General features: G+C 40.3%; 1 protein-coding gene across 2 annotated transcripts in view; it reads right to left on the bottom strand.

Moving 5' to 3' along the window:
• Positions 1 to 10,339: 10,339 nt before the first annotated feature.
• PPM1L (protein phosphatase, Mg2+/Mn2+ dependent 1L) overlaps positions 10,340 to 16,329 on the bottom strand; it is a 320,839-nt gene continuing 314,849 nt past the window's right edge. For both annotated transcript variants that reach the window (XM_043873747.1, XM_043873748.1), the window contains exon 4: positions 10,340 to 15,888. In XM_043873747.1, coding sequence (XP_043729682.1) covers positions 15,542 to 15,888 — 347 coding nt within the window. In that variant the 3' untranslated portion in view covers positions 10,340 to 15,541. The remainder of the gene's footprint in view (positions 15,889 to 16,329) is intronic.

Genomic DNA, 16,329 nt, shown 5'->3' with positions numbered 1-16,329 from the left:
CTCACATCCATACATGACCACTGGAAAAACCATAGCTTTGACTAGACGGACCTTTGTTGGCAAGGTAATGTCTCTGCTTTTTAATATGCTATCTAGGTTGCTCATAGCTTTTCTCCCAAGGAGCAAGCGTCTTTTAATTTCATGGCTGCAGTCACCATCTGCAGTGATTTTGGAGCCCCCCAAAATAGTCTCTCAATGTTTCCTTTGCTTCCCCATCTATTTGCCATGAAGTGATGGGACTGGATGCCATGATCTGGTTGTCCCTTGGTATTTTTTATGCTCCTGGTCTTCCTGGACCAGGGTTTGAACTTGTGTCTCTTGCATTGGTAGACAGATTCTTAACCACTGGACCACCAGGGAAGCCCACTAGGTCTTAAAATCTGATAATATAGATCCTCCAACTTTATTCTTCCACAGTGTTGTTTTTGGCTATTATATGACCTTTGAATTTTCATGAAAAGTTTGGAATCAGCTTGTCAGTTTCTATGAAGGAGTTTTCCAGGCTTTTGATTAGAATTGTATTAAATATAAAAAATGGGGGGAAAGGATATTTTCATAGTATCGAGTCCACCAGTTTATGAATGTGGTCTATCTCTCCATTTATTCAGATTTCCTTTAATTTCTCTCAGCAATATTCTGAAGTTGGTAAAAAGGTAGCAATCTTGCATATATTTCATTAGATTTATTCCTAAGTATTTTATATATCTTGATGCTATTGTCAGTGAAAGTTTTTATAGCAGTGCAATTAGAATACAATAAAATGTACAGAACTTAAGGGCTCAATTCAATAACTTTAGACAGTTTTATACATCTGTACAGCCATCACCTAAAACAAGATACAGAACACTTACATCATCCCAGAAAGGTTTCTAATGCCACTTTTTAATCCCTACCCCTATGCCACCCCCACTACAGAGCAACTACTTCCTGGTCTCTATCACTATAGATTTAGTCTTGCCTATTTGGGATTTCATATAAATGTATTCATGCAGTATGTATTATTTGAAGTCTTGCTTCTTTGATTAAACATAATGTGCTTGACATTAATCCATGTTTTGTGTGTCAGAAATTTCTTTTAATTGTTGAGTATTATTCCTTTACATGAGTGAATGGCAATTTGGTTATCCATTTGGGTTGCTTCTAGTTTGGGGAGATTATGAATGACTGCTGTAAAGCTCTTTGTATTAGATTTTTTGTGTATTTATATTTTCATTTCTCTCTGTAAACACCTAGGAATGGAATTGCAGGGTCATAGGGTGCATGCGTGCTTAGTCGCTTCAGTTGTGTCTGACTCTGCAACCCCATGGACCAGTCAGCCAGGCTCCTTTGTTGACGGGATTTTCCCAGCAAGAATACTGGAGTGGGTTGCCATGCCCTCCTCCAGGGGATCTTCCCGACCCAGTCATCGAACCCAAGTCTCCTCCATTTCCGATGTATTCTTTACCACTGAGCCACCAGGGTTTTCTATGAAATGCCAAATAGTTCTCAAAAGTGTACAATTGTATATTTCTACAGTTTTTCTTTTATGGTTTATGCGTTTTGTGCCTCACCCAAGAAACCTTTACCTACTCCAAAGTGAGGGAGATCTCCTATGTTTTCTTCCAGAAGCTTTATGGTTTTAGGATTTACATTTAGGTGTATGATCCATCTCCAATTTAAATTTTTATTCAGAGTGAGAAAGCATTTGAAATTCATTTCCCATGCAAATATCTAGTTTTTAAATATCAGCAGCATTAAAAAAAAAGACTTTCCACATTAGCGAGTGTTTAGTCCATTTTTATTTAATATAATTTTTATGATTGGTTTTAAGTGTACTTTCTACTTTGCGCCTCTGTGGACCCTTTCTTGCCTTCTTTTGAGTTAAGTGAGTAATCACTAGCTTATCATTTAATTTCCTTGATTGCTGTCTTAGCTAGTGCTCATTCTTATTTTTGAAATTAATTTTTTTAATTGATTGCTTTAGAGCTAGGCTTCTCAACCTTGGTACTATTGACATTTTGAGTCAGATAATTCTTTGTGGGGTGTGCTTTATTTGTATTTTGCTTCATTGTGGTTTGCTGATCTTGCTTGTTTCATACATTGATGTTTTTCATAAAACTTGAGAATTCATGGTCACTATTTCTTCAGTTATTTTTCTGTCCCATCCTCACTCTTGACTCTTTCTGGTATTTGAGTAACATATAACTTAAACTGTTTTGTAGTCTCCTACATGTCTTTGTAAAATGTATTCCATTAATTTTCCTTTAATCTTTTTTCTTTTCTTCAGATCAGATAATTTGTATTGATCAAGTTCACTCACTCCTTCTTTTGCCATCTCCAAGTTCTGTTAAGCCAATTCAGTGAAATTTTCATTCCACTTTTTTATTTAACTGTACTAGAATTTTTATTTTTAATTTTCCACTTCTCTATTTTATCTGTTTTCTTATTAAGACCATAGTGGCCTTAAATTCCTTGATCATATTTATTATTGCTGCTATAAAATCAATATCAATATTGATATTGATAGCAATAAAACCAAGATCAATATCTAGGCTTCTCCGAGTTGACTACCATTGGCAGCTGTTTTTCTTGACTATCATTCACATTTTCCTGTTTCTTTGCATGTCTAATAGTTTCTCAGGCTTATATTGTACTAGGCAAAGTGAGTGTTATGCTGAAAATCTGTAAATATTCTGGATTCTACTGTTTTCCCCTGAAGAGTTTTGATGTTTGGTTTTTGTTCTAGTAAGTAGTTCAGTTACTATCTAGTCATCTTGATCTATTATTAAGGTGTTTTTTTTTTTTTTTTTTTTTTTTGATGGGTGTAGCAGGAGGAACATGTTATAGTTTGTCTCAGCAAGTCTGTAAAAGCCTGAGGTGTTCCCAAGGCCCTTCAACTGAAGTTGTTACTCAACTTCCCCATTCTCTCTTGCGGATCTTGTCAACACTTGAATTTAGGCTCAGTTAGGCTAGATCTGACGGAGAAGGCAATGGCACCCCACTCCAGTACTCCCGCCTGGAAAATCAGCCTACTAGGCTGATCTGTCCATGGGGTCGCTAAGAGTCAGGCACGACCGAGTGACTTCACTTTCACTTTTCACTTTCACGCATTGGAGAAGGAAATGGCAACCCACTCCAGTGTTCTTGCCTGGAGAATCCCAGGGACAGAGGAGCCTGGTGGGCTGCCGTCTATGGGGTCACACAGAGTCGGACACAACTGAAGCGACTTAGCAGCAGCAGCAGCAGGCTAGATCTGAAATGGGCCTTCTTTGAGAGCGTGGTCCTTACTTCTAATACACAGCCTAAGCACTTCACTGGATGTCTCTCCAACTCTGTTTTGGCCAGAACTTGATTTTCCCCACAACACTCATTTACAGTGTTTCTATTCCACTCTCAGTCCCAGAGCAGCCACTTCCGGCTGAGCCTTGGATTCTGGCCCCTGTGCACATCAGTGAGCTCTCAGCTGAGGGCTCGTGAGGGGCCCACGCGTAGACTTCCAAGGCTTCCCCTCTGTTAAGCTCTCCACAGACTCCAGCCACATCCTTTATCTTCACTTCAGTCCATCTCCGCTTGGACTCCAGGTTGCTGTGCCAGTCAGAAAAGGTCTGCTCATAGAGCTGAGGTGATGCTGAGACAACTTGTGACTGCTTCGCCCGAGGATGCCATCTTGCACTCCCTATAGGCCAGTGTTGCCCAATGTCTGAACACAGTTGCTTAGCACCATTTATCCAGTTTCACAGTTTCCTGTTTACTGTGGATGGCCTAGTGCAATACCAGTTAATCTGTGAGAGCTGGAAGAGGAAGCCCCTGGAGACTCCTTGATAGTTTTTGAGTGTTGAGTGTAAATTGTTCCTGAGGCCTCATGTAAATACTCAAAGCCCTTGAATTCCATGAAATGAAAGTGTTAGTCACTCAGTTGTGTCCGACTCTGTGAGTCCATGGGCTGTAGCCCACCAGGCTCCTCTGACCATGGGATTCTCCAGGCAAGAATACTGGAGTAGGTTACCATGCCCTTCTCCAGAGGATCTTCTCAACCCAGGGAAGAACCCAAGTCTCCCACATTGAGGGCATATTCTTTAATGTTTGAGCTACCTGGATTCCATGAAAGTGAAGTGAAAGTGAAGTCGCTCAGTCGTGTCCGACTCTTTGCCACCCCGTGGACTGTAGCCTACCAGGCTCCTCCGTCCATGGGATTTTCCAGGCAAGAATACTGGAGTGGGTTGCCATTTCCTTCTCCAGGGGATCTTCCTGACCCAGGGATTGAACCTGGGTCTCCCGCATTGCAGGCAGACGCTTTAACCTCTGAGCCACCAGGGAAGCCCAGATTCCATGAGGCACCACTAAAATCCTTTAAGTTCCCTTTCTGCTTAAACTACCAGGATCTGTTGCTGTTACCTCAAAAATCCGAATAGACTGTCACCACTGTATTTCTAAAAATGGAAGGAAAGAGAGAGAATATAACCAATCACTGAAGTGAAAGTGGGGATTTGTAATTTCTTGATTCCTATTTCCTTGGATCTGTGGTTGATGTTGGAAACGTCCATAGTTCTTACTCTAATCCAGATAAGAAACTCCTGTCCCAGAATCTCTAATCACATCCTTCATTTTATGTTAGAAACCTTCTATCCAGAGAAAGGAGTGGAAGACCAGAATTTGCAGACTGCATGTTCTAATCTGGCTATCAAATATTATTTTTAATGAAAAGGATAAAAATAATCCAAAGCCACAGTTTTTTCCCCTGCTTTGTTATACCCAATTACAAATTTAGTAATCTGGTGATTAACTTGTATTGTTGTTCTTCTAAGTTCCAGGTGCTGTTCACATCTAAGCATTTCGAATACATGTAAACATAGTATTAGATGTGTGCATGGGTGTGTGTATATATCTGTCTCTAAATTCCATACTGTTCCTTCCTGCATCTTGTGAAAACCTTTGCAGATGGATATTCTCTACTGAACAGCTTTCCCAGAAGTGTGTCATGTCATATTGCTGGAGTTTACACATGTGTATAGCTAATCTAACTTTACCACCTAATACCAGTTATACACTTTGTTGTTGTGGTATAAAACTGGGTGAAAGTTGTGTTAACCCTAAGCAATTTTTATTGCATACATTTAAAAAAGTCATCTCATTTTGAGTCAAAGCTAGGCTTATTCCTGTTCCAAATGAAAGCACCCAAATTCTCGATACTTCCTATTTCTTGCTTCTGTTATGCTTTTATCTTATCCTCAGGCCATGAACTGTTTTTTCTGCTTTCTATGTGGAATCCCAACTTACCAGCCACTCCACCCCAGAAGCATTGAGAAATTAGAAAATTCCAGCATAGGTGTCAGAATGTAAAGTGAGTTTAACCAAAAGAAAAAGAAGAGCAGCAGTCTCATTTGTAAAGTCCAATAGCTTTAATGTGTTTACTCTTGCTTTAATCTGGTCATCAAGGGTGTATTTTTAGCTGTTCATTTGGTATACAACAACACAGAATCAGTGATTGCATGAACACATTAGTCTCTACAAGGCTAAATCTACCTCTAGCACACATCCAAGGGACCTGAATGACATGCCATGCATCTTAAGTGACCGCACTGCCAAGTACTCCAAGCTCATCGTCAAATTGACATTTTAGTTTTATTTCAAATGTCTCTTAGAGACAAACAGAGACTAGTAGATATAAAAACCTCTGAAGAGTACCAAGAGCGATGAGGTTTTGCCAATGTTTTGTTGTATTTTATGGACAGTTTTCAGGGACTAACTTACCAGAAAGTCTGATTGATTTGAGCAGTCATTTTGATCTGTGATTTAATTATTAAAATATAGTTGGAAGGCTCCTAAAAGAAAGCATTGTTGAATATATCCTGCTATCTTTGTATAAATCCATAACATCATGTGATTTTTAAAATAGCAAGAAAAAACTGATGGAAAATTTTCCTTAATGTTAAAATGGGTATAGTAAATGCATTTGCAAAGTCCTGTTTCACACTTCAGCAGGGAACAAGGACAGAGCTTTTGAGATATACAGTTCATGAAAAATACTTCTAAGTTATGTGAGTTTTCTTCTTACTCCATCCAACCCTCCTTTCCTTTCTTTACAACTGGACTCCCCCTGTAGTTTTAATCTTACCAAATCAGAAATCGGTTTCATTTAACTTGCATTTCCTTTTGTATATTCTCTTGATTAAAAACAACAAAAATTCCACTGCTGACCACAATGAGATATTCCCAATCTCTTATTTACTCTCTATTATTTTAATTCAATAGGATTCTAATGTAATTTGGCAACAGCTAATATTACTTGAATCAAGAAGCATTTGGCATAAACAGAAAGAGATGTCTAGGGAAGATGACCAAGCAAAGAATTTAGAAAGAAGGGATGGCCTCTGTGGTTAAAAGGAAAAGTCTGGTATTCAGTTCTGCTTTACTGTGCAGAAAATAGATACTGTTGTTATTATTCAAAATATAAAACTTAAATCCCATGCTTAGATTCTGGAATATCTAAAGTAACTATGGATACCAAATTTATGATTAAAAAAAAAATCTTGCACTTAGTCTTCACATTTAAGATCAAGACATAATTGTATTTCTGAAATGTGTTAATTTTCTATACAATAAATTCACTCATTTATCAAGGAATACTGATGATTAAAAACTCAGTTCTGGGTTCTCATCTGGGACATGAAGCTGGGACATAGCCTCTTGGGAGTAAAAATAAAAACAGGCCATGGAGAGATGTTCTCATTGTTTCCTGTCTGGCTTTGCTGTAATTCTCCCCTTCCTCCAGAGGACCCTGTAGGGAGATCCCTGGCTTGGATCTCCTGCTGAGCCCTTGTATGGCTATTGTTCCAGTGGTTATTCCTCAGTGGGACAGCCCTACCCCTGCCCTGCTCCCCAGAAGCTCCCTGTCTCACCTCCCCACTCCATCCTTGGGAAACTAGATGATCTAATGTGGAGTAATTATCTGTGCAATTTGCTTGGGTGGTGGTAAGATACTCCCAATCAGTTACCATTCTCTGTCTGTTAAGTGTAATAAAGAATGACTCTTAATTCTGCCCTGTCCTTACACAACTAAGTCACTGGAGAAAATCTTGAAAGATGTGTTTTTACCCCATTCAGCCAATACTGAGCATTGCAATATCCATGAAGCCTCCACGGGCCTGAAAGTGACAAGGCAGGAACGATGCCTGAGTACTCACCTCTAGATACACTCCCTTGGGCTATCTGCACTTGGCACATGGTAGGTGCTCAAAAAGGTCATAATAGTAATGGAAAGAATATACAAGCAGGTTTATTTACAGCAAAAATAGTGGCTTTCTCAACTAAATCTAATGTAGATCAATGTTTTATGAATCCAGTGATGCTTATATGTGTGTGTATATACATATATATTTATATATTTTAAAAACTTGTGTATTTGGTATATAGGAATTATGTATGTGAACATAATTCACATTGGGGTGTTTTGGAACGAACTGTTTCATTACTGTTTTTCAGGCTTGTTAGAATAATTATTCTTTTGAACTCTAAAATGTCTTCTTTTGCTTCTGTTTTCCTTTTCCTGGCTGACCAAGGGAATGTTGAGGCATTGCAAAACAAATTTCAACTCTTTATAATCTGAAATGAAATTGTGTGAGTGCTATGAACCAAAGCCACTGGCTTTAGTAACTGAAAGAGTAACCAAAGATAACGCTGTAGGTGTCAGTGTTCCAATGTGAACATGTATTTCTGATAAAATATTAAAAAAGCAAACAGTGCTTTCTAAAAGAGGAGCAAATATTATTGGACCTTCTCCCATTCTGTATTTACTACTCCATTTTTCTGAATATATGCTTGAGATAAGGGTAATCAAGATGAAAAATACATAGACTGGTTATAGTCTTAGAACCTGAATAGGGGGAGTATTCTTGCTTAACGTCCCATGGTTATAGTTTTTCCGCATGGCAGGATTTATATCTTTTCATTATTACACTAAGCAGTCACTGTTTGTCTCTGCATACACTGGGAGACGGATGGGGATATCAAATGTGCACAGGAGATATCATTCTCTTCAGTTAGAGATGTCTAATACATCATTTATACAGGATTTTAAAAAAATTATATGAGCAAACGTGACCTTTGTACTTATATGAAAAAGTCTCTAGGAAGCAGTGCTTTGTCTTTGTGAAATGGTCAGTTTTAAATTGAATACTAACTGGCATTCATGTTGGTGTTTGAAAAACTATCAAATTTAGAACTCACCCCCAGATGTAGCTGTGAGCGACTTTATCTTACTTCTGTTTTACTGAAGACACCCTAAAATATAAGGTCTATCAGTTAGTGTCTCTTACTATTTTAAAAAAAAATTCTATAAAGGAGTATTCCCTCCTGGAAATGCACAAATTCTTAGGATTCAGGGTAAAACAATGTCTAGCATTTGGAAAGCAAACAGTACTTAGGACAGTGAAAGTAGTTTAGGAGAGCAGTAAATGAGACCACATGTATCTGTTTTCACTGGCAAAGAATGGAACAAGGGTTGTAATTTTACTAACTTTACAAATAACCCAGGATTCAATTTTACTTCAATGTTATCTACTTAACTTCAGAAAGAGCACAAATATTAGAATGATTCATGATGTTAATAAAATATAATGTCTTCTTAATTGAAAATATGTTTTCTTTGGTTTTGTCTTAAATATTTTTTTGAAAATGCTCTTCTTTACATTCTGACTTCGATCTCACTGGAAATTAATTTTGCACTTTTTAAAATTAAAAAATGCTTCAAGCTATATTTTCCTTATCTATTATTCTACCTAGACCATCAGTCATATAAAAAGATTTAGAATTGTATTTATTAACATATAAGTAAAGCTTTAACCAATACTTTAAATGGGAAGCCTTGAATTTGAGTAAGTGAAAAGTGAGAAAAACTGCTTTCTATGGGTCTATGTGCATGGGCTTCCCAGGTAGCACAGTGGTAAAGGAGATGCCTGCCAATGCAGGAGATGCAGGTTCGATCCCTGGGTCAGGAAGAGCCCCTGGAGTAGGAAACAGCAACCCACTCTACTATTCTTGCCTACAAGATTCCATGGACAGGAGTCTGGTGGGCTATAGTCCATGGAGTCAGAGAGAGTCATATACACCTGAGCGCTTGGGTCTCTGTGCAGAGGTCCGCAATTGCTATTAAATACAACATATGCAAGTAAAATTCTAACAATCCAAATTTTTGATAACTAACTTTTTAACATTTTTAATGTCTGATTACTCTAAAGGTTTTTTTCTCCCTAGTTCCTTGACTATTACTTCTACCTTTGTTTCTGCATGAGCACATTTAAAATTATGCCTTGTCTAATTAATATAGAAATAGGTTGAGATCCTGCATGGCTTCACATTTAACCTCTGAATTTCTTTATGACAAAAGGTGATGGGAGAATGTGGCGGAAACATGGTCCCTTTCCTATGAAGAAGTGACCCAGGCAGACTGCCCTGCCTCCTAACCCTCTCCCGATCACAATCTGCCACTAAAGCCCTCACCGTAGGGCTGTGCTCCAAGCTAGGGACTGGTCCTTAGAGGGTCTGAGATTAATTTGGATTCAGCAAATGTCAGAGGGGATTTCTGTGGCAGGTAATGCCAGATTATAGGGCTTCTAGAGTAAACAGAACCACATCTCTAAATATAATCCACATTTTTGCAACTTGCTTGCTTTTTGGTTGTGTTTTTTTCCTTTTCAACATTTTTTTTAATTGTAAAATACACACAAAAGGTGTCATCTTAGCCGAGTAGAGTTCCCTGTGCTATACAGTAGATTCTCATTAGCTATTTATAGTGTGTATACGTCATCCCAATCTCCCAATTCATCCCACCTCTCATCCTTGCCTTGGTAGCCATATGTTTGTTCTCTAGGTCTGTCTCTATTTCTGCTTTGCAAATAAGGACATCTATACCATTTTTCTAAATTCCCTATATATATAATATGGATTTGTTTTTCTCTTCCTGACTTACCTCACTCTGTATGGTAGGCTCTAGGTCCAGCCATGTCTCTGCAAATGACACAGTTTCTTTCCTTTAAATGGCTAATATTCCAGTGTATATATGTACCACATCTTTTTAAAATCCATTCCTCTGTTGATGGGCATTTAGGCTACTTGCATGTCCTGGTTATAGAATACAGTGCTATAGTGAATACTGGGGTGCATGTATCTCTCTGAATTATGGTTTTCTCTGGGTATATGCCTAGTAGGATTGCTGGGTCATATGATAATTCTGTTTTTAGTTTTTTAAGGAACCTCCATACTGTTCTCCATAGAGACCATATCAATTTACATCTTCATTGGTGGAGTTGTGAATTGTGCAAATGCCTGTGATGATCTGTTAAAATGAACAGTTACTACATGCTCTCTTCAAAGTCCTTAACTTGGATTTATTGAAGTGATTGTACAAATGAAGGGGTGGTCATTACTAAACACTTGAACATGATCATAATCAACCCTTGGTTAAATAGTTTGTGGCTTAACAGTGGTAAAAATAAAAAATAATGGACAAAGCATCAACATTATTAAGAATTAGCAAATAAACTTACATACTAGAAAACAAATTTAGAATCAGGTATATAATGGAAACCTCACAATCACTTGCTCTGTGCAATCTGCCACCGAGTCTAAGAGGTCTTACTTTCAGTTTTATTCTGTTTTGGATAACAACCAGAAAGAGTGTATTCCTAAATACTGGATGCAATTTTAAGATAATGACTTTACTGTAAATTCACTTTGTACCATGTTTTCAACTAGATTTATTTCCTCTGTGGTATGGATTCTCTCTCAGAGCTTTCCGAACATATTATCCAGGCTGAGTGTGACAATTATGGAGCTATAGTCAAGCCTTACATTTTAGGCAAGAAATAACTTGCCAAACTTAATTATATATATAAAATGTGAAAGGTGGGACAACATGGGATAGGGATTTTAGAATGAATAAGAAGAGAGAGTAAATAAATGTAAATAGTTTACATTTCCATTATAAAATGGATACATAATTTTTACAAGTCTAGCTAGAATTTTAAAAATGAATTAATACCAAATTTGCTATTCCCCCTTTTCCATTATTTTAAATAGATTTTCTTACTCTCACATAGAATCAAAATAAATACTTACATTTTATCACTATCTGAAAAGCAAAGATAACTTCAAAAATGCAACTAAAAGCTCTTGGAACGAATTTAAAAAAATCCCTAGCTGTAGCAAGGTTTTTGCTTATTATTCACACAAAAAGAAGGGAGCCCATGTTTAGAGTTTCAAGCAAGATCGCCGGGCTTCTACCATCGATGTGAGGTTGCTGAAGGTCAAAGTAAATCATGCTATTTCTTAATACTGCTTTCATTAACAAATCAGCCTCTTCCATGAAAGGATGAGTGTTTCTAAATTGCAAACTACACTGCAACCGCTAAGAGCCACAGTGAATGAGAAAACAGTAATATTTCCATACAGCAGAATTTCCCAGAGTGGTTCCTATGGAACACAAGCTTCTTTTACTAGGTGTTACTCAAAAGAGTTTCCACGGTCAAAATGAATATGGAAAACACTAGAACTATGTATGTGGTGGGGGGGTTGTTTTTTAATTTTCCTCAGAGGATATTTAAATTAGAACCTTCAATGTGCTGATACGTACTAACTTTCTAAGACGGTATCTTTCCCCAAACTCTTTTGACCCTGGAACCCTATATGAGGAAGGGTATCTTTGGACCTTGTATCCTGTGGAACATGCTGGGGGAACACTCCTACAGTGCTCAACTAATTAGCTTCAAAGTCTAGATGTGAATGAGTTGATCCAGGGGCAATTAAAAAGGCCCTAGTGTGGTATCAAATGGTCAGGTCATTTCTTCAGAGCTAGGTCAGGAATGCTGGTGTGAGGAGCTAAGGCAATTTAGGGGAACATCAAAATCAGTCTCATACTGGGTCAAAGGAAGGAAACAATTTTCTGAGATCACTGGAAAATAAAACCTGATCCAGAGTATGGATGACTGTACTTCCAAATGCACAATGAACTGTTGCCCTTTCTAAACTTTCTGTGTTTCCAGTTGCAAGAGAGTTAGCTCTAGCAACAACTCTGGGTGGGGTGGGGGGGGGGTGGGGGAGAGTCAGGAAAATCTAAGTATAGTTGGCAAAGAGGTGATTACTCCTCATGTATGGATGAACATCGCAGTGATCCAGTTCAATCATGTAATCAACTTCCTAGAACCACTTCAGATAGGGTTGACGATGCCATCACTCACATAATCCTGCCTGCACAAAATGTTCATGGGTTGAAATCACAACGGTTGTATGCAATAAGGCCCATTTTAAATATCCAAATTGCATGGGCTCCCTGGTGTTCAGACGGTAAGGAATCCGCCTTCAATGCAGGAAACCCAGGTTTGATCTCTGGGTCAGGAAAATCTCTGGAGAGGGGAATGGTAACCCACTCCAGTACTCTTCCCTGGAGAATCCCATGGATGGAGGAGCCTGGTAGGCTCCAGTCCATGGGGTCGCAAACAGTGGGACCCAACTGAGTGACTAACACTTTCACTTTCATATGCTCCTTCACTCTGTAAAACACTCTGTAATACTCTTGCCACATAGACAAAATGCTACAGGCCAACACCTTCAGTCCAAGGCAAGGAATAGAATGGAGCCTTGATTACCAGTGACATGTACAGTCATGCTATATTAGAATGGTGACCTCAGGGTCAAGTGCCTTGGGCAAGCTGGTCACATGAAATAAATGCCGGTCTTGGGAACTAGTTTCAGAGTTTTCCATATAAGTATTATTTATTCCTTCCACTAGAAACCTGCAAATACAGTGAGTTAAAAATAAGTTTCCCTGCCTTCTCCCCCTGCCGCCACCCTCCCCCCCGACACCAAATTCCGACCCATTTTAGGAGTACAGATTGGCCCTAGAGCAGCAGGAAAGCTGCGCATTAATGAAGACCTGGGCTTGGCATCTTGCTGGGGGGTCATAAGCACATGATCATTGGTTCCCAGCTTCATTTCTTAAAGACTATAAAACCGTTCCAAAATTTGGCACCATGGGGGCTAATGGCAATGCGAACTTGGGCTAGGAAGCTGGGGTGACGGTTCCAAAGCTTTGGCAGTACTATTTCAGGAAGCTTCACATGCAAACTTCTCAAGTCAATTTCCCTAACTAGACTCAACCTTCCTGTCCCTAGAAAATGGGGCGGCTGGCTAAAGAGCCACGGGGCGCCCCAGGTGAGGTCTGCAGACCCCTGGAGGCTGGAGCCAGCTGAGAGAGAAAGAGAGCGAGCGAGCGAACTCCAGGAGAATGGGGAAGGGAACAAAGTAGCCCGACTTGAGACGTAACTATTCATCGAATTGTGGCTATTTTTGCCTGTTTCAAAAATCTACAAGCCAAAATGGGAGAGAAAGAGGCAGTAAAAAATACACACACTACTTGCTTAAAGTCAGAAATGGGTTAATTCTACAAAGAAAAGTTTAGAAGATGCCTTGTGAACCTCAGTCAGAGGGAAAGCCACACACTCCTGCACTCAGCACTATCTACTAAGACATTTCGCAGGGCAGAGAAACACTGTTTTACTAATTTAGTAGCTTTTCTTCTTCATCTTCACCAAAACAGTAGCATTTTCATTTTACGCAATAACAATGATCACAGAACTTAAAAAGGTCTTTCCATTGTTATTTATGAATTCTGGGTTAAGTTAGAAATAGAAAAAGGAAAATGAACTGTGTGCTGTAACATGCTGACACTGCTTACTCCTGGACTCCAGTTAGAGGGTGGGCTCCGGTAACTTCATAATCAGAATGTCCCGAATCCCCAGACAAACTCAGGCCACTTGGCCCGACCATCCCGTCAGTGATCATAACCAGCATGCTTCCCACAACTCCCTCCCCACCCCACCTCAAATACACACATCCAAATACTGTGCCTCTCAAGAGGCAGAGACTCCAATCTAACATGGTGGCAGGTATTTTGTACTGAAACATGCTACACCTAAAAACAAAACAAAACCAAAGTTCTAATTCTAATATCGTAAATTCCAATGTTAGTTTACAAAAGTAAGTACATCGCTTGGGAAACCATTATTCTTTCAGTCAAAGAAAGGTTAAGAGCTCAGAGGGATCCAGACAGATCACAGTCCTCGGCAGCCACAACGGGATCTTTGCATCCTCCTGAGTTCTCTCCTAGAACCTTCCACATTTGAAGAAGGCAGGGGAGGAGGTGGTCAGCGAATGGGGCCTCGGAGAAGCCATAAAGACAAATGCCCACTCTGGAAGGACAAAACCAGGTGGATGCCCTGGTTTTTCAGACACAGGGTGGGGATGCCGTGAATATCTTATTTGGCTGTTTGAGCCCAGCATTTTCCATAATAATAAAATACTGAGATTGGAAATGTGACATTGGTGATAAGAAATGAAAAGTAGCAGGTCTGGCCCCAAAATAACTCAATGGTTTGCAACCAAACATTAAAGACTGCTGCCTTTCCACCATCTAGCAGAAGCACATCCCAGTAATTTACTACCAAATTCCAACAGGAGGCTGGGGACTCTGTACTTGGCTTCAGGGGGCACACATGCAATTCTATGCAGCTGCTTCTCAGAACACCGCTTGAGAGACGCTCGAAAGCTACTAGGACAGAAAGAAATACACAAAACCAGGCAGCTGGCGCTCAAGTCAGGATGGCAACCTCAGTAGCTTTCTCTCCCAATGCAAAGCAGCAAACTTCCCAGGGGATGCTGTGACTTATTTGGCTGTGATTTCCCCATCTATCCTTAAAGGTAGAAGGAACTGCGGTATTGTGATTTGCTTTTTTCCACTTTGTACTGTAAAAAAAATCACGGTGTCAGGTGGTAAAGTTTAACAGCTGCCTATTCCATTAGGTAAAGTGTAAGCAAAAGGTTAAGGTCATGCACGATTAGGATAAACACACACAGACTGGTTGGGTGGTACACAAAGTCTATTTAACTAATGAAGGCGGGGGAGGTGACTTAAGGGCGGCAGGTGGTTCTCCTCCTCCCCGCTTCCCTCAGCTTTCAAGAACAGCTGTGGAATAATAAACCATTTCCAAATCTGTTTCTGGGCTGCTGCAGAGCAGAAAGGCTGGGCTCAGGAGGACAAAGCACCCTCGGGACAGCTCTTCCTCTCAGCAAGGGGCATGGCCACATTGGCTCCGACTCACGGGTTACCCACAGCATCTCCTGGGAGTCCTGCCCTGCTCATCGCTCCAGTGAGAGGACACGAAGTCTGACGATCGGAGGGCCCTGTAAGGGATCTTGAAAGCAACTGTAAAAGGAGAATATATGGCACATACGCCTTTAACTTCATACATGTGACTCTACAGCTATATCTATTTTGGACGTTGGATGAAAGAGTTGGGAAAACACGAAGAAACCATTTTCCAGCCTCTCAACTACATTGGCCAAGAGCACCCTCTGTTCATACGGCACATAGACTTAAGACAGTTGGGGACGGGGAACCCCATGTCTGGGATGGATGATCCTAATTGTAACTCCCACACGTTTCACTACATTAAAAGAGACCAGTGTGTTGAAAGTCCTTTAGTCTAAGGCAGCTGAGACCCCGAAGGGTTCACTGCTCTTCTGTTTTGCTGCTATTCCTGAACTTCACCACCATGACTGTTATGTTGTCAGGGCAGCCTCTGTAAAAGGACTGTAAAACGATGCTCTTGGCCCCAAAGTGAGGTTCATCCAAGCGGTCCTTGATGAATCGAACAGCTTCCTCGTTGCTGAAAGCATCCCAGAGGCCATCTGATGCCAAGATCATGAACTCGGGCTGGAGCTTGTCCAGGTCAAAGGTCAGGATATCTGGGTCTGGGATGACCACATTGAGGTTTTTCAGTGGATAATCCCCCAGCGATCGAGACATGGCCAGGATCCCCTGGACCCTCCAGGAGCCATTGAAACTGATAAAACCACCTGGAAAGAGAGAATGAGCCCATTAGCTTAAGCAGCTGCTCTCTCACATCCTGGTGTGATTCGTGCACACCTGCAAAGGGCTGACCTACTATGTGTGACCTGTCATAGGTGCTCCTGCTGGCTCTGCCAGGAAGGAGGAGTGTTCCTCCTGCATGGCCTGACGTCTGATGCTCTACTAGTAGATCCTCAGGCCCTCATCCCTGGCATCTTAAAGGTCTTCAGGACTAAATCAGTAGGAATATTGAGGGTAGGAGGGATGGATGGGTGAGAGCATCAGTTTTATTAGTAACTAAAGGACACCTATGCAGTTCAGTGACTGATAGTAGGGAGCCCCAAGGAGGGGATTCGGGGACATCAGCGAAACAACACTGAAAGGCAGGTCGCTGGACCAGATACGACCACTGGGACCCATCATTAGCATGAGGCCGCCCTTGGTTGTGC

This window comes from Cervus elaphus, chromosome 19 (assembly GCF_910594005.1).
Source record: "Cervus elaphus chromosome 19, mCerEla1.1, whole genome shotgun sequence".
Classification (NCBI taxonomy): domain Eukaryota; kingdom Metazoa; phylum Chordata; class Mammalia; order Artiodactyla; family Cervidae; genus Cervus; species Cervus elaphus.
Note: the sequence above shows the minus strand (reverse complement) of the source record. Positions and strands in the feature narration are given on the sequence as shown.